The sequence below is a fragment of the Panulirus ornatus genome, chromosome 11 (assembly GCF_036320965.1).
Source record: "Panulirus ornatus isolate Po-2019 chromosome 11, ASM3632096v1, whole genome shotgun sequence".
NCBI lineage: Eukaryota > Metazoa > Arthropoda > Malacostraca > Decapoda > Palinuridae > Panulirus > Panulirus ornatus.
In genome coordinates this window covers 46,619,533-46,638,011 of record NC_092234.1, presented here as the reverse complement: position 1 = coordinate 46,638,011, position 18,479 = coordinate 46,619,533, and the positions used below count along the sequence as shown (strand labels likewise).

Genomic DNA, 18,479 nt, shown 5'->3' with positions numbered 1-18,479 from the left:
AGAGAGTGGTGAGAGTAAGTGAGCTTGGAAAAGAGACTTGTGTGAGGAAGTACCAGGAGAGATTGAGTGCAGAATGGAAAATGGTGACAGCAAATGACGTAAGGGGAGTGGGGGAGGAATGGGATGTATTTAGGAAAGCATTGATGGCTTGCGCAAAAAATGTCTGTGGCATGAGAAAGATGGTAGGTGGGCAGATTAGAAAGGATAGTGAGTGGTGGGATGAAGAAGTAAGACTTAGTGAAAGAGAAGAGAAAGGCTTTTGGATGATTTTTCCAGGGAAATAGTGCAAATGACTGGGAGATGTATAAAAGAAAGAGGCAGGAGGTCAAGAGAAAGGTGCAAGAGGTGAAAAAGAAGGCAATTGAGAGTTGGGGTTAGAATATAATTATTTTTTAGGGTAAATAAAAAAATGTTTTGGAAGGAGGTAAATAAAGTGCGTAAGACAAGAGAACAAATGGGAACGTCGGTGAAAGGGGCAAATGGGGAGGTAATAACGAGTAGTAGTAAAGTGAGCAGGAGATGGAGTGAGTATTTTGAAGGTTTGTTAAATGTTTTTAATGATAGAGTGGCAGATATAGATAGGGTGTTTTGGTTGAGGTGGTGTGCGAAGTGAGAGGGTTAGGGAGAATGATTTGGTAAACAGTGAAGAAGTAGTGAAAGCTTTGCGGAAGATGAAGGCCGGCAAGGTGGCGGGTTTGGATGGTATTGCTGTGGAATTTTTTATAAAAAGGGGGTGACTTTTTGACTGGTTGGTGAGGACATTTAGTGTATCATTCATGGTGGAGTGCCTGAGGATTGGCAGAATGCATGTATAGTGCCATTGTACAAAGGCAAAGGGGACAAAGGTGGATGTTCAAATTACAGAGGCATAAGTTTGTTGAGTATTTCTGGGAAATTATATAGGAGGGTATTGATTGAGAGGGTGTAGGCATGTACAGATCATCAGATTGGGGAAGAGCTGTGTGGTTTCAGAAGTGGTAGAGGATGTGTAGATCAGGTGTTTGCTTTGAAGAATGTATTTGAGAAATACTAAGAAAAACAAATGGATTTGTATGTAGCATTTATGGATCTGGAGGAGTCATATGATAGGGTTGACAGAGATGATTTGTCTAAGGTATTAAGAGTGAATGGTGCGGGTGGTAAGTTACTAGAAGCAGTGAAAATTCTTTACCAAGGTGTAAGGTATGTGTATGAGTAGGAAGAGAGGAAAGTAATTGGTTCCCAGTGAATGTCTGTTTGTGGCAGGGGTGCGAGATGTCTGCATGGTTGTTTAATTTGTTTATGGATGGGGTTGTTAGGGAGGTGAATGCAAGAGCTTTGGAGAGGGACAAGTGTGCAGTCTGTTGTGGATGAGAGGGCTTGGGATGTGAATTGGTTAGTTGTTCGCTGATGATACAGGGCTGGTGGCTGACATGGGTGAGAAACTGCAGAGGTTGGTGACTTGAGTTTGGTAAAGTGAGAGTAAATGTGAATAAGAGCAAGGTTATTAGGTGCAGTAGGGTTGAGGGGCAAGTTAATTGGGAGGTAAGTTTGAATGGAGAAAAACTGGAGGAAGCGAAGTGTTTTAGATATCTGGGAGTGGATTTAGCAGCGGATGGAACCATGGAAGCGGAAGTAAGTCACAGGGTGGGGGAGGGGGCGATGGTTTTGGGAGCGTTGAAGAATGTGCGGAGGAGGGCGAGACTGTTATCCCTGAGAGCAAAAATGGTTATGTTTGAAGGAATAGTGGTTCCAACAATGTTATATGGTTATGAGGCATGGGCTATATATAGGGTGTGTGGATGAGGATGGATGTTTTGGAAATGAGATGTTTGAGGACAATATGTGGTGTGAGGTGGTTTGATTGAGTAAGTAATGAAAGGGTAAGAGATGGTTGGAAATAGAAAGAGTGCGGTTGAGAGAGCAGATGAGGGTGTATTGAAATGGCTTGTTCACATGGAGAGAATGAGTGAGGAAAGATTGGCTAAGAGGATATCTGTTTCAGAGGTCGAGCAAGGAAAAGACGAAAAAGGCCACGTTCGTTCACAGTCTCTGTCATGTGCAATGCATCGAAACCACAGCTCCCTTTCCACATCCAGGCCCCACGAAACTTTCCATGGTTTACCCCAGAAGCTTTACATGCCCGGTTTAATTTATTGACAGCACGTCGGCCCCAGTGTACCACGTCGTTCCAATTCACTCTGTTATTTGCTGCCTTTCGCCCTCCTGTATGTTCAGGCCCTGATTACTCGAAATCTTTTTCACTCCATCCTTCCACCTTCAATTTGGTCTCCCACTTCTCGTTCCTCTATCCCTGACACATCTGCAGCATTAATGGGATGGCCTTGATTAGGGCTTAAGCTCTCTGTGCCATCTCAGCAAAAATAGAAAAAAGAATCTACCCTTAATTTGTGTTAGACTTGCAAATATGGATACAGTAGCCAGTTTAAGATCTTGTACATAAAAGAGCAGTTTACATATGGCTGCCAGGTGCACAGGTTTTACTTAGACTATGTGGTTGTTAATGCGAAGCATTTTATATATGAGTTACAGATTAAGGCAGACCAGTTGATTCCAGGTAAGAGGTGAAATCTCTCTTCAAGGAAATACAAACTTAGACTGAATTTTTTTATTTTTTTCTGGTAAGAACATGGTTAAGTGATAGGAATAGTGATATGCTTTGTTAATTGAATACCAGCAAATTTATCGCAGTAATACCACACAAGTTATGTCTTTTTCTTTGCAGCTGTCCAGTGGGCGAGGCTACACACTTATGGAGCTACTTAAGGGCTCTGGCGAATTCTGCAAGGCACAATATCACATCAAATAAGCCAAAAAGTATCCTGCTTCACATGCCAATCTGAGTGTGCATTGTCTGAGTGTCATAGTGTGAATAGTGGGAGACTGAACTTGGTGATGGGGTAAAGTGAAGGCGTGAAAATAAGCGGGTCCCCTGTGGCTGCGTTGTCGTCTGCTGCTGCTGCTGCCACTGCTGCCCTTCTGCTTTATGGTCTCTCTGGCCTAGGTTCTGCAGGAGAGGTCTTGATCTTCGGCAGCACTTTCGGCAAAATCAAAATTAGGGATCATCACCACGTCTGGTGGAGGAAGCTCAAGTTCTTCAACGCTGCCTCCTACCAGTCCCTTCCTTCACTAGCTCCATCCTCTTCAAGCTTTTTACTATTCAGTTTTTATCTTTGAAGAGCCAAAGTGAGTGTGTTATAATTGTGTGTGTATATATAGCATGATTGTGGAACGGTGTATAATATCAGATAACGGCCTTTTTTTATAAATACGTATATACACATATATAAGATATATATATTTGTAATTATTGAGAAGAGATCTCGCACAGCATCATCCCAAGTTAAAGAGGTCTCATTTGTTGGAAGGTGTCCAGCCTACCTCTTGATATTATCATTCATCGCCATCATCCCTTAACATCACCTCAAGCAGAAGTACTTCCAAGCTCCTACTAAGTAAAACCCCTCATCTGCAAAACAGTGTATACTACTACTGCCCACATACGTTTGTACTAGCGTTATGAGTGCAAACAGTGCAAACATGAGATCCAAGAGTAGCATCAGACCTGCGCCCTCCGAAATTGAATATAAGAACATGCGCTTCCTTATCACAGATCGACCCACTGATGCAACCATGCAGACCTACATTGAGGTAAGGAGTTACTTTGCTTTTCCTTGTATTTCATTTGATACACTGATATTTATTATATAGTCCATGGTTAGCATGCATATAATCTAGTTAATGAATGGCATCTACCTCCTTGAAAAGTAACCACGACTTGACAAAAGAATATGGATAGGGAGCTGTGATTTCGGTGCATTACACATGACAGCTAGAGACTGAGTGTGAACGAATGTGGCCTTTTTGTCTGTGTTGCTGGCCTTTCCTTACTGAAGCAGGGGATAGCAATACTGTTTTCCTGTGGGGTGGGGTAGCAACAGGAATGGATGAAGGCAAGCAAGTAAGAATATGTACATTTGTATGTATGTAATGTCTGTGTAGGTATATGTTATGTTTGTGTATGTGGGCATTTATGTACACATGTATGTATATGAGTGGATGGACCGTTCTTCGTCTGTTTCCTGGTGCTATCTCGCTGGTGCGGGAAATAGCGATCATGTATGATAAAGAAAATGATTATATGGTTGCGAGGCGTGGGCTTTAGATAGAGTTGTGCAGAGGAGGTTGGATGTGCTGGAAATGAGATGTTTGAGGACAATATGGGGTGTGAGGTGGTTTGGTCGAGTAAGTAATGAAAGGGTAAGAGAGATGTGTGGTGATAAAAAGAGTGTGGTTGAGAGAGCAGAAGAGGGTGTTTTGAAATGGTTTGGTCACATGGAGAGAATGAATGAGGAAAGATTGACAAAGAGGATATATGTGTCAGAGGTGGGAGGAACGAGAAGTGGGAGACCAAATTTTAGGTGGACAGATGAGGTGAAAAAGATTTTGAGTGATCGGGGCCTGAACATGCCTCACATCCTCGATAAAAGCTTTTCACTGCTTCTAACAACTTGCCTCCCACACCATATATTCTTAATACCTTCCACAGAGCATGTGTACGTGTAGGAAGAGAGGAAAGTGATTGGTTCTCAGTGAATGTAGGTTTGCGGCAGGGGCGTGTGATGTCTCCATGGTTGTTTAATTTGTTTATGGATGGGGTTGTTAGGGAGGTGAATGCAAGAGTTTTGGAAAGAGGGGCAAGTATGAAGTCTGTTGTGGATGAGAGAGCTTGGGAAGTGAGTCAGTTGTTGTTCGCTGATGATACAGCACTGGTGGCTGATTCATGTGAGAAACTGCAGAAGCTGGTGACTGAGTTTGGTAAAGTGTGTGAAAGAAGAAAGTTAAGAGTAAATGTGAATAAGAGCAAGGTTATTAGGTACAGTAGGGTTGAGGGTCAAGTCAATTGGGAGGTAAGTTTGAATGGAGAAAAACTGGAGGAAGTAAAGTGTTTTAGATGTCTTGGAGTGGATCTGGCAGCAGATGGAACCATGGAAGCGGAAGTGAATCATTGGGTGGGGGAGGGGGCGAAAATCCTGGGAGCCTTGAAGAATGTGTGGAACTCGAGAACATTATCTCGGAAAGCAAAAATGGGTATGTTTGAAGGAATAGGGGTTCCAACAATGTTGTATGGTTGCGAGGCGTGGGCTATGGATAGAGTTGTGCGCAGGAGGGTGGATGTGCTGGAAATGAGATGTTTGAGGACAATGTGTGGTGTGAGGTGGTTTGATCGAGTAAGTAATGTAAGGGTAAGAGAGATGTTTGGAAATAAGATGAGCTAGGTTGAGAGAGCAGAAGAGGGTGTTTTGAAATGGTTTGGGCACATGGAGAGAATGAGTGAGGAAAGATTGACCAAGAGGATATATGTGTCGGAAGTGGAGGAAACGAGGAGAAGTGGGAGACCAAATTGGAGGTGGAAAGATGGAGTGAAAAAGATTTTGTGTGATCGGGGCCTGAACATGCAGGAGGGTGAAAGGAGGGCAAGGAATAGAGTGAATTGGATCGATGTGGTATACCGGGGTTGACGTGCTGTCATTGGATTGAATCAGGACATGTGAAGCGTCTGAGGTAAACCATGGAAAGCTGTGTAGGTATGTATATTTGCGTGTGTGGACGTATGTATATACATGTGTATGGGGGTGGGTTGGGCCATTTCTTTCGTCTGTTTCCTTGCGCTACCTCGCAAATGCGGGAGACCGGCAAAAAAAAAAAAATATATAAGGGGAGAATATATATATATATATATATATATATAATATATATATATATATATATATATATATATATATATATATATATATATATATATGTGTGTGTATATGTTGAGATGTATAGGTGTGTATATTTGCGTGTGGACGTGTATGTATATACATGTGTATGTGGATGGGTTGGGCCATTCTTACTTCTGTTTCCTTGTGCTACCTTGCTAACATGTACCTAATAACCTCGCTCTTATTCACTTTTACTCTCAGCTTTCTTCTTTCACACACTTTACGAAACTCAGTCACCAGCTTCTGCAGTTTCTCACCTGAATCAGCCACCAGCGCTGTATCATCTGCGAACAACTGATATATATATATATATCCCTGGGGATAGAGGAGAAAGAATACTTCCCACTTATTCCCTGCATGTCATAGAAGGCAACTAAAAGGGGAGGGATCGGGCAGCTGGAAATCCTCCCTTCTCATTTTCAATTTTCCAGAAGAAGGAACAGAGAAGGGGTCCAAGTTAGGATATTCCTTCTGTGGCATGGTCCTCTGTTCTTTGGTGCTACCTTGCTGATGCAGGAAATGGCAATTGGTATTAAAAAAAAAAAGAAAATATTGGATATACATGCTCACCATTTCTTTCAGTGTAGTGTTAAGAACAGATGACAGAGCCTTCGAGAGAAAATTTCTCACCTGGCTCATTGTTCTGTTTTCCTTCTTTTGAAAAGTAATTCCGGAAGGGATGATTTCCAGCCACCTACTCCCTTCTTAGTTGCCCTCTATATGACACGCTGGGAATACATGGGCTTTATTCTTTCTCCCCATCCCCAGGGAAAGAGGAGACATTATCTTGGTGGGCAAAAATGGTGTGTTTTAAAGAATAGTGGTCCCAATGATATATGATTGCAATGCTTGGGCTATAGATAGGGTTGTGTGGAGGAGGATGGATGTGTTGGAAATGAAATGTTTGAGGTGATTTGATCATGTAAGAGATGAAAGAATAAGAGATGTGTGGTATTTGAAAGGGTGTGGTTGAGATAGTAGAAGGTTTTGTTGAAGTGGTTTGGACATATTGAGAGAATGAGTGAGGAAATGATGACAGAGAGGGAACTAGGAAGAATGGAGAGGCCAAATTGGAGATGGAAAGGAGTAAAAAGATTGTATTATTTGGGCATGAACATGAAGGAGGGTGAAAGGTATGTATGGAATAGAGAAAATTGGAATGATTTATTATATTGGGTCAACGTGCTGCCATTAGACAGAACCAGGGCATCTGAAATGTCTGGGGTAAACCATGGAAAGGTCTGTGGGGCTTGGATGTGGATAGATGTCTGTGGTTTTGATCCATTACACATGACAGCTAGAGAATGAGTGTGAGCAGTTTCATCAGTTTTCTGGTGTTACGTCTGACATGGGGCATCCACCAGGTGTGGGGGAAGAGAGAGTATGTATTTATGCACTCCTGTGGTGTAGCAGTTAATGTTCGTGACCATGACTCATTCACGGGCTTCCCAGGTTGGAATCCTGGTGACAGCAGTCGATCCACAGTCAACCCAGCTGTTCATCCACCCCTAGGGGTTGGTCAAAAATGGGTACCTGGCTCAGGCTGTGGTTTCGTTACATTACACATGACAGCTAAAGACTGAGTGTGAACGAATGTTGCCTTCTTGTCTCTTTTCCTTACGCTACCTTGCAGAAGTGAGGGGTAGCAATGCTGTTTCCTGTTGGGTGGGGTAGTGACAGGAATGGATGAAGGCAAGCATGAATATGTACATGATGAGTATACATTTGAAGCAACAGAGGGAGTGTTTTGGCAGTTTTGATAGATATTAGTCGTAGGTGACTGAAATGCAAGAGTGAGTAATGTGGCAGTTGAAGGTATAATAGAGGGAAGGGTATGAGGTATTCATTGAGGTGAATAGATGTGGTGAACAGCTTGTGTAGTTTTTGTTGAAAAGACGTGATTAGGAATATCTAGAGGTGTTGATAAGAGGAAATGTTATGATTGAGACGAGGATGGTAAGAGAGCTTGGAAAAGATTTGTATGTAAAGAAGTACCAAGAGAGATTGTGTAGAATGGTAAAAGATAAGTGTAACTGAAGCTATGGGAGTGAATTGTAATGGTAAGTATTTAGAGAACCAGTCCTGGCATGTGCAAGAGAAGGGTGTGGTATGTGGGAAGTTGGCAGGTGAGAAAGGGTAATGAGTGGTGGTAAGACGAAAGTTAAGCTGGTATTGAAAGAGAAAACAAAAGCGTTTTTGTGTTACAGGGTAGGAGTGCAAGTGATTGATATATTTGCAAGAGAAAGGAAGAGGAGGTCACGAGGGAGGTGCAGGGGCTGAAAACAAGGGTAAAGGAGAGTTTGTGTGAGTAAGTATCAAGCAAGCCACAGGGAGAAAAAGATGTTAATTTGGAAGGAGGTTTAAAGAAAACAAGAGAACTAATGGGAAAATTAGTGAAGGGGGCAAATGGGAAGTGGCGCAGGGAGTGCAGAGATGAATAGGGGATGGAGAGAATTTTTGAGAAATTGAACATGTTGATAGATGGCAGATATAAGGTGTTTTGGTTGGAGAGGTATGTAAATGAATGTTGTGGGAAGCGGTGGTGAAAACCTTGTGTAAGATGAAATGTAGCAAGCTGGTTGAGGTATATGGTACTGTAGATGAATTTCTTAAGAAAGGGGGTGACAATGTTGTTTGGTTATTTATGATTTTCAGCGTAAGTATGGATCATGATGAGTTGCCTTAGGATTGGCAGGATGCATGTACAGTGCTATTTGAATAAAGACAGGGGGACAAAGGTGAGTGTTTGAGCTGCAGATTTTTTGTACGTACCTGCTAAGTTGTGTAGTAGAGTGATCAAAGAAATGTGCTTGAGTGGTTACATTTAATACTTTTTAATTTGCAAAATATGTACTAGGTATCTCTTGGCTTGGAGAAGGATTGTATGATATATTCCATGATTGTATGAGGCATAGAAGCATTTTATTGTTATATTTGAATTTTAAGCGTAAAATATTTCATGCTCAAAATACCCTGAACTCTAATACCTGCAATTTTTGCTACTTTCCTAAGGTTAATAGATTTCCTGGAAAATCTGTAAGAAATATTATTTATACTGAATATGACTCTTGGGTTAAATTATATTTTGGGTGTCATTAACTCTGGTAATTGAATCGTTAAAGCATTAGTTTTACAAAGTAATCATTCATTTTCTATTTATTAGGTATATGCCATGTAGGGGAAGGATTATATTCTCTATGATAATTTCGAGTATAAAAGTGTTTGATCATTATGTATCAATTTGAAACAAATTTATGGTCTTAAAAGCTCCTTGCAATTTTTGGTTCTTTTTTCAGGGAAATTCATTTGCTTTACAACCTCAGTGTAAACACTCAAGTTGAATGCAAATGTGGGGATGAAAGTTTTCGGGGAGTTATTCTTTCCTTAACAGTGTACTTAGGTCATTACATTAAAAAAAAAATCTTTTGCTTCATATTTACTATTGGATTGGAGAATGATTTTAAGATATTTTTTTTTTTTTTTTTTTTTTTTTTTATACTTTGTCGCTGTCTCCCGCGTTTGCGAGGTAGCGCAAGGAAACAGACGAAAGAAATGGCCCAACCCCCCCCATACACATGTACATACACACGTCCACACACACAAATATACATACCTACACAGCTTTCCATGGTTTACCCCGGACGCTTCACATGCCTTGATTCAATCCACTGACAGCACGTCAACCCCTGTATACCACATCGCTCCAATTCACTCTATTCCTTGCCCTCCTTTCACCCTCCTGCATGTTCAGGCCCCGATCACACAAAATCTTTTTCACTCCATCTTTCCACCTCCAATTTGGTCTCCCTCTTCTCCTCGTTCCCTCCACCTCCGACACATATATCCTCTTGGTCAATCTTTCCTCACTCATTCTCTCCATGTGCCCAAACCATTTTAAAACACCCTCTTCTGCTCTCTCAACCACGCTCTTTTTATTTCCACACATCTCTCTTACCCTTACGTTACTTACTCGATCAAACCACCTCACACCACACATTATCCTCAGACATCTCATTTCCAGCACATCCATCCTCCTGCGCACAACTCTATCCATAGCCCACGCCTCGCAACCATACAACATTGTTGGAACTACTATTCCTTCAAACATACCCATTTTTGCTTTCCGGGATAATGTTCTCGACTTCCACACATTTTTCAAGGCTCCCAAAATTTTCGCCCCCTCCCCCACCCTATGATCCACTTCCGCTTCCATGGTTCCATCCGCTGACAGATCCACTCCCAGATATCTAAAACACTTCACTTCCTCCAGTTTTTCACCATACAAACTCACCTCCCAATTGACTTGGCCCTCAACCCTACTGTACCTAATAACCTTGCTCTTATTCACATTTACTCTTAACTTTCTTCTTCCACACACTTTACCAAACTCAGTCACCAGCTTCTGCAGTTTCTCACATGAATCCGCCACCAGCGCTGTATCATCAGCGAACAACAACTGACTCACTTCCCAAGCTCTCTCATCCCCAACAGACTTCATACTTGCCCCTCTTTCCAAGACTCTTGCATTTACCTCCCTAACAACCCCATCCATAAACAAATTAAACAACCATGGAGACATCACACATTTTAAGATATATCCCCAGATTATTTGAAGTATGGAAGTGTTTTCTTATATTTTATTTTTGAAATAAGAAAGTATTTTTTTGAAAAATACTCTTATTTGCCTGCAATTTTTCACATTTTTCTAAGATAGATTTCTTTGTATGAAGAATATTTTTCATCCTGATTGTTATATTTTCATTGTGAAAGAAGATTTTTGGGCTAAAGATTACCCTGAACTATTATCTGCAAATTTTGGTATTTTCAGGGTAATAAATTTGTGTCAAACTCTCAGTATAAGGAATAGTTTTCATGGTGAATGCAAATTTGTTTTTGAAATGTTTTTTGGGGAGGGGGCGAAGGTTCTGGGAGCATTGAAGAATGTGTGGAAGGCAAGAACGTTATCTTTGAGAGCAAATATGGGTATGTTTGGAGGGATAGTGGTTCCAACGATGTCATACGGTTGTGAGGGTAAGAGAGATGTGTGGTAATAAAAAGTGTGGTTGAGAGAGCAGAGGAGGGTGTAGTGAAGTGATGTGGTCACATGGAGAGAATGAGTGAGGAAAGGTTGATAAAGAGGATATATGTGTCAGACTGAAAAAGATTTTGAGCAATCAGGGCCAGAACATACAGGAGGGTGAAGGCGAACAAGGAATAGTGAACTGGAACAATGTGGTGTACCGTCGTCGATGTGCTGTCAGTGGATTGAACCAGGGCATGTAAAGCATGTGGGGCCTGGATGTAGAAAGGAAGCTGTGGTTTTGGTGCATTACACATGACAGCTAGAGACTGAGTGTGAACGAATGTGGCCCTTTTGTCTTTTCCCAGTGCTACCTCACCGGGGGTGTTGGTTTGTGTGTGTGTGTGTGCTGTTTCGTGTGTGGTGGGGTGGTGACGGGAATTGATAAAGGCAGCAAGTATGGATATGTACATGGTTATTTGTCTGTGTATGCATGTATATGTTGAAATGTATAGGTAGCTATATGTGCATGTGTAGGCTTTTATGTATATACATGTGTATGTGGGTGGGTTTGGCCATTCTTAGTCTGTTTCCTATGTGGGAGACAGCGATTAGATACAATAAATATATATCTTTTTTTTCTTTGGAAAGTACATATGCATCTTAAGTCATTATGAGGAATATTTTTCATGCTGATTACAAATTTGGGGTTGAAATATTGTTGGGCAGTCTTTATGACGTGTAATGAAGTTAAATATTCACAATTTTTTTTGTTTTTCTCAACTCGCTTTATTGGTTATGTAGCCTTGATGGATCAAGATATTTTCCTTGATTATTTGAAGTATAGAAGAGTTTTATTTTCATTTTCAAACAAAAAGATTTTTGGGCTAAAAATTACTAGAAACAATGACCTGCCATTTTTGGTATTTTTTCACGGTAATAAATTTACGTTAAACTTAGTAAAAAGAGTAGTTTTCATGCTGAATGTGAACGTTTGAAATTTTGTTTGGCGGTTATTAAGTGAGAGGGGTCAGGGAGAATGGTTTGGTAAACAGAGAAGAGGTAGTGAAAGCTTTGTGGAAGATGAAAGCTGGCAAGGTGCCGAGCTTGGATGGTACTGCAATGGAATTTATTAAAAAAGGGGTTGACTGTTGTTGACTGGAATGCATGCATAGTGTCATTGTACAAAGGCAAAGGGGATAAAGGTGAGTGTTCAAATTACAGAGGCATAAGTTTGTTTAGTATTCCTGGGAAATTATGTGGAAGGGTATTGATTGAGACGGTGAAGGCATGTACAAAGTATCAGATTGGGGAAGAGCAGTATGGTTTCAGAAGTGGTAGAGGATGTTTGGATCAGGTGTTTGCTTTGAAGAATGTATGTGAGAAATACTTAGAAAAACAAATGGATTTGTATGTAGCAATTATGGATCTGGAGAAGGCATATGAGAGAGTTGATAGATATTCTCTGTGGAAGGTATTAAGAGTATATGGTGTGGGAGGCAAATTGCTAGAAGCAGTGAAAAGTTTTTATCGAGGATGTAAGGCATGTGTACGAGTAGGAAGAGAGGAAAGTAATTGGTTCCCTGTGAATGTCTGTTTGTGGCAGGAGTGTGTGATGCTGCATGGTTGTTTAATTTGTTTATGGTTGGGGTTGTTAGGGAGGTGAATGGAGGAGTTTTGGAGAGAGGGGCAAATATGCACAGTCTGTTGTGGATAAGAGAGCTTAGGAAGTGAGTCATTTGTTGTTCACTGATGATACAGCGCTGGTGGCTGATTTGGGTGAGAATCTGCAGAAGCTGGTGACTGAGTTTGGTTAAGTATGTGAAAGAAGAGAGCTGAGAGCAAATATGAATAAGAGCAAGGTTATTAGGTACAGTAGGGTTGAGGGACAAGCCAATTGGGAGGTAAGTTTGAATGGAGAAAAACGGGAGGAAGGGAAGTGTTTTAGATATCTGGGAGTGGATTTGGCATTGGATGGAACCATGGAAGAGGAAGTGAGTCACGGTGGGGCAGGGGTTGAAGATTCTGGGAGCACTGAAGAATTTGTGGAAGGCGAGAACATTATCTCGGAAAGCAAAAATGGTTATGTTTGAAGGAATAGTGGTTCCATCAATGTTATATGGTTGCGAGGCGTGGTTTATAGATAGGGTTGTGCAGAGGAGGGTGGATGTGTTGGAAATGAGATGTTTGAGGACAGTATGAGGTGTGAGGTGGTTTGATCGAGTAAGTAATGAAAGGGTAAGAGAGATGTGTGGTAATAAAAAGAGTGTGGTTGAGAGAGCAGAAGAGGATGTATTGAAATGGTTTGGTCACATGGAGAGAATAAGTGAGGAAAGATTGACAAAGAGGATATATGTCAGAGGTGGAGGGATCGTGGAGAAGTGGATGACCAAATTGGAGGTGGAAGGATGGAGTGAAAAAGATTTTGAGTGATCGGGGCCTGAACATCCTGAGGGGTGAAAGGCATGCAAGGAATAGAGAATTGGAACGATGTGGTGTACTGGGGTCGATGTGCTGTCAATGGATAGAACCAGGGCATGTGAAGCATCTGGGGTAAACCATGGAAAGTTTTGTGGGGCCTGGTTGCAGAAAGGGAGCTCTGGTTTCGGTGCATTATACATGACAGCTAGAGACTGTGAACGAATATGGCCTGTGTTGTTTTTTTAGCGCTACCTTGCAATTGCAAGCTTGCGGGGGAAGGGGTGTGTCATTTTCACATGTGGCGGGGTGGCAACAGGCATGAATAAGGGCCGCAAGTATGAATTATGTACATGTGTATATATGTCTGTGTATGTACGTATATATGTATACGTTGAAATATGTAGATATGTATATTTGCGTGTGTGGACATGTATGTATATACGGGTGTATGTGGGTGGGTTTGGCCATTCTTACTTCTGTTTTCTTGCACTACCTTGCTAAAGCGGGAGACCAACAAAGTATAATGAAATATAGATATAATTAAGTTAAAAATTCACAATAGATTTGCCCCAAAATCTCACTGCAAGGAATTGGGAATAGTTTTCTTGCTGATTACGAATTTGAGGTCGAAATATTGTTTGGTGGTATTTATGTCTTGTAATTAAGTTATTAAATGATCTCAATTTTTTTAAGGTTTTCTGATTACTCGCTTCATATTTATTGGGTATGTATTTCCTAGATGAATCGTTGAGATATTTTCTGTGATTATTTGATGTATAGAATTGTTTGATTAGGTTTTCTTTTGATTTTGAGAAAAAAAGATTTTTGAGCTAAAAATTACCCTGGACTATTATTACTTGCAATTTTTGATGTTTTTTTCGTGAAAATAAATTTGCCCCAAAATCTCACTGCAAGGAATAGTTTTCATGCTGATTTCGAATTTGAGGTTGAAATATTGTTTGGTCGTTTTTTTTGACTCGTAATTAAGCCATTAAATAATCACAATATTGTAAGGTTTTCTGATGACTCTCTTCAAATTTATTGGTTATGTATTTCCTATATGAATCATTATAAGATATTTTCTATGATTATTTGATGTATAGAATTGTTTGATTAGGTTTTCTTTTGATTTTGAAAGAAAAAGATTTTTGAGCCAAAAATTACCCTGGACTATTACCTGTAGTTTTCGATGTTTTTTTCATGAAAATCGATTTGACTGAAAATCTCACTGCAAGGAATAGTTTTCATGCTGATTACGAATTTGAGGTTGAAATATTGTTTGGCGGTTTTTATGGCTTGTGATTAAGTCGTTAAATAATCACAATATAGTAAGGTTTTCTGATGACTTGCTACATATTTATTGGGTATGTATTTCGTATGTGAATCATTACGAGATATTTTCTATGATTATTTGATGCATAGAATTGTTTGATTAGGTTTTATTTTGATTTTGAAAGAAAAAGATTTTTGAGCTTAAAATTACCCTGGACTATTACCTGTAGTTTTCGATGTTTTTTTCATGAAAATCGATTTGTCTGAAAATCTCACTGCAAGGAATAGTTTTCATGCTGATTACGAATTCGAGGTTGAAATATTGTTTGGCGGTTTTTATGACTTGTGATTAAGTCGTTAAATAATCACAACATAGTAAGGTTTTCTGATGACTTGCTACATATTTATTGGGTATGTATTTCCTATATGAATCATTACAAGATATTTTCTATGATTACTTGATGAATAGAATTGTTTGATTAGGTTTTCTTTTGATTTTGAAAGAAAAAGATTTTTGAGCTTAAAATTACCGTGGACTATTACCTGGAAATTTTGATTTTTTTCTCACGGAAATTGATTTGCCTGAAAATCTCACTCTCAGGAATAGTTTTCATGCTGATTACGAATTTGTGGTTGAAATATTGTTTGGTGGTTTTATGACTCTTATTTAAGTCGTTAAATAATCACAATTTTTTAAGGTTATCTGATGACTTGCTTTATATTTATTGCATATGTATCGCCTAGATGAATCATTATGAGATAATTTCTATGATTATTTGTTGTATAGAATTGTTTGATTAGGTTTTCATTTGATTTTAAGACAAAAAGATTTTTTAGCTAAAAATTACCCTGGACTATTACCTGAAATTTTCGATGTTTTTCTCATGATAATCGATTTGCAACACAATCTCACTGTAAGGAATTGTTTTCATGCTGATTGTGAATTTGAGGTGAAATGTTGTTTGGCGGTTTTTATGACTCGTAATTAAGTCGTTAAATATTCAATATTTTAAAGTATTCTGATGACTCGCTTCATATTTATTGGGTATGTATTTCTTATATGAATCATTACGAGACATTTTGTATGATTATGTGATGAATAGAATTGTTTGAGTAGGTTTTATTTTGATTTTGAAACAAATAGATTTTTTAGCTAAGAATTACCCTGGACTATTACCTGGAATTTTCGTTTTTTCTCACGAAATCGATTTGCTTCAAAATCTCACTCTAAGGAATAATTTTCATGCTGTTTACGAATTTGAGGTTGAAATAGTATTTGGGGGTATTTATGACTTGTAATTAAGTTATTAAATAATCAAAATTTTTTAAGGTTTTCTGATGGCTCGCTTCATATTTATTGGGTATGTGTTTCCCTAGATGAATCATTGAGATATTTTCTATGATTATTTGATGTATAGAATTGTTTGATTAGGTTTTCTTTTGATTTTGAGACAAAAAGATTTTTGAGGTAAAAATTACCCTGGACTATTACCTGCAATTTTCAATGTTTTTTCCATGAAAATTGATTTGCCCCAAGATCTCACTGCAAGGAATAGTTTTCATGCTGATTTTGAATTTGAAGTTGAAATATTGTTTGGTCGTTTTTTTTGACTCGTAATTAAGCCATTAGATAATCACAATGTTGTAAGGTTTTCTGATGACTCTCTTCAGATTTATTGGTTATGTATTTCCTAGATGAATCATTATGAGATATTTTCTATGATTATTTGATGTATAGAATTGTTTGATTAGGTTTTCTTTTGATTTTGAAAGAAAAAGATTTTTGAGCCAAAAATTACCCTGGACTATTACCTGTAGTTTTCGATGTTTTTTTCATGAAAATTGATTTGTCTGAAAATCTCACTGCAAGGAATAGTTTTCATGCTGATTACAAATTCGAGGTTGAAATATTGTTTGGCGGTTTTTATGACTTGTGATTAAGTCGTTAAATAATCACAACATAGTAAGGTTTTCTGATGACTTGCTACATATTTATTGGGTATGTATTTCCTATATGAATCATTACGAGATATTTTCTATGATTACTTGATGAATAGAATTGTTTGATTAGGTTTTCTTTTGATTTTGAAAGAAAAAGATTTTTGAGCTTAAAATTACCGTGGAAATTTTGATTTTTTTTCTCACGGAAATTGATTTGCCCCAAAATCTCACTTTCGGGAATAATTTTCATGCTGATTACGAATTTGTGGTTGAAATATTGTTTAGTGGTTTTATGACTCTTATTTAAGTCGTTAAATAATCACAATTTGTTAAGGTTATCTGATGACTTGCTTTATATTTATTGCGTATGTATCGCGTAGATGAATCATTATGAGATAATTTCTATGATTATTTGTTGTATAGAATTGTTTGATTAGGTTTTCATTTGATTTTAAGACAAAAAGATTTTTTAGCTAAAAATTACCCTGGACTATTACCTGAAATGTTCGATGTTTTTCTCATGATAATCGATTTGCCACACAATCTCACTGTAAGGAATTGTTTTCATGCTGATTATGAGTTTGAGGTGAAATGTTGTTTGGCGGTTTTTATGACTTGTAATTAAGTCGTTAAATATTCAATATTTTAAAGTATTCTGATGACTCGCTTCATATGTATTGGGTATGTATTTCTTATATGAATCATTACGAGACATTTTGTATGATTATTTGATGAATAAAATTGTTTGAGTAGGTTTTATTTTGATTTTGAAACAAAAAGATTTTTTTAGCTAAAAATTACCCTGGACTATTACCTGGAATTTTCGTTTTTTTCTCACGAAATCGATTTGCCCCAAAGTCTCACTCTAAGGAATAATTTCTCATGCTGATTACGAATTTGAGGTTGAAATAGTATTTGGGGGTATTTATGACTTGTAATTAAGTTATTAAATAATCAAAATTTTTTAAGGTTTTCTGACGACTCGCTTCATATTTATTGGGTATGTATTTCCCTAGATGTATCATTGAGATATTTTCTATGATTATTTGATGTATAGAATTGTTTGATTAGGTTGTCTTTTGATTTTGAGACAAAAAGATTTTTGAGCTAAAAATTACCCTGGACTATTACCTGCAATTTTCAATGTTTTTTCCATGAAAATTGATTTGCCCCAAAATCTCACTGCAAGGAATAGTTTTCATGCTGATTTTGAATTTGAGGTTGAAATATTGTTTGGTCGTTTTTTTGACTCGTAATTAAGCCATTAAATAATCACAATATTGTAAGGTTTTCTGATGACTCTCTTCATATTTATTGGTTATGTATTTCCTAGATGAATCATTATGAGATATTTTCTATGATTATTTGATGTATAGAATTGTTTGATTAGGTTTTCTTTTGATTTTGAAAGAAAAAGATTTTTGAGCCAAAAATTACCCTGGACTATTACCTGTAGTTTTCGATGTTTTTTTCATGAAAATCGATTTGTCTGAAAATCTCACTGCAAGGAATAGTTTTCATGCTGATTACGAATTTGAGGTTGAAATATTGTTTGGCGGTTTTTATGACTTGTGATTAAGTCGTTAAATAATCACAATATAGTAAGGTTTTCTGATGACTTGCTACATATTTATTGGGTATGTATTTCCTATATGAATCATTACGAGATATTTTCTATGATTACTTGATGAATAGAATTGTTTGATTAGGTTTTCTTTTGATTTTGAAAGAAAAAGATTTTTGAGCTTAAAATTACCGTGGACTATTACCTGGAAATTTTGATTTTTTTTCTCACGGAAATTGATTTGCCTCAAAATCTCACTTTCGGGAATAATTTTCATGCTGATTACGAATTTGTGGTTGAAATATTGTTTGGTGGTTTTATGACTCTTATTTAAGTCGTTAAATAATCACAATTTTTTAAGGTTATCTGATGACTTGCTTTATATTTATTGCGTATGTATCGCCTAGATGAATCATTATGAGATAATTTCTATGATTATTTGTTGTATAGAATTGTTTGATTAGGTTTTCATTTGATTTTAAGACAAAAAGAT

General features: G+C 38.1%; 1 protein-coding gene across 7 annotated transcripts in view; it reads left to right on the top strand.

The window, feature by feature from the left end:
- The window catches only part of PRL-1 (PRL-1 phosphatase), a 105,865-nt gene that overhangs the window by 67,707 nt on the left and 19,679 nt on the right, over positions 1-18,479 (top strand). For 4 of the 7 annotated variants that reach the window (XM_071666899.1, XM_071666898.1, XM_071666900.1 and 1 more), the window contains exon 2: positions 2,726-3,651. In XM_071666899.1, coding sequence (XP_071523000.1) covers positions 3,520-3,651 — 132 coding nt within the window. In that variant the 5' untranslated portion in view covers positions 2,726-3,519. The remainder of the gene's footprint in view (positions 1-2,725; positions 3,652-18,479) is intronic. The other 3 variants (XM_071666903.1, XM_071666904.1, XM_071666902.1) reach the window with 1 other exon arrangement.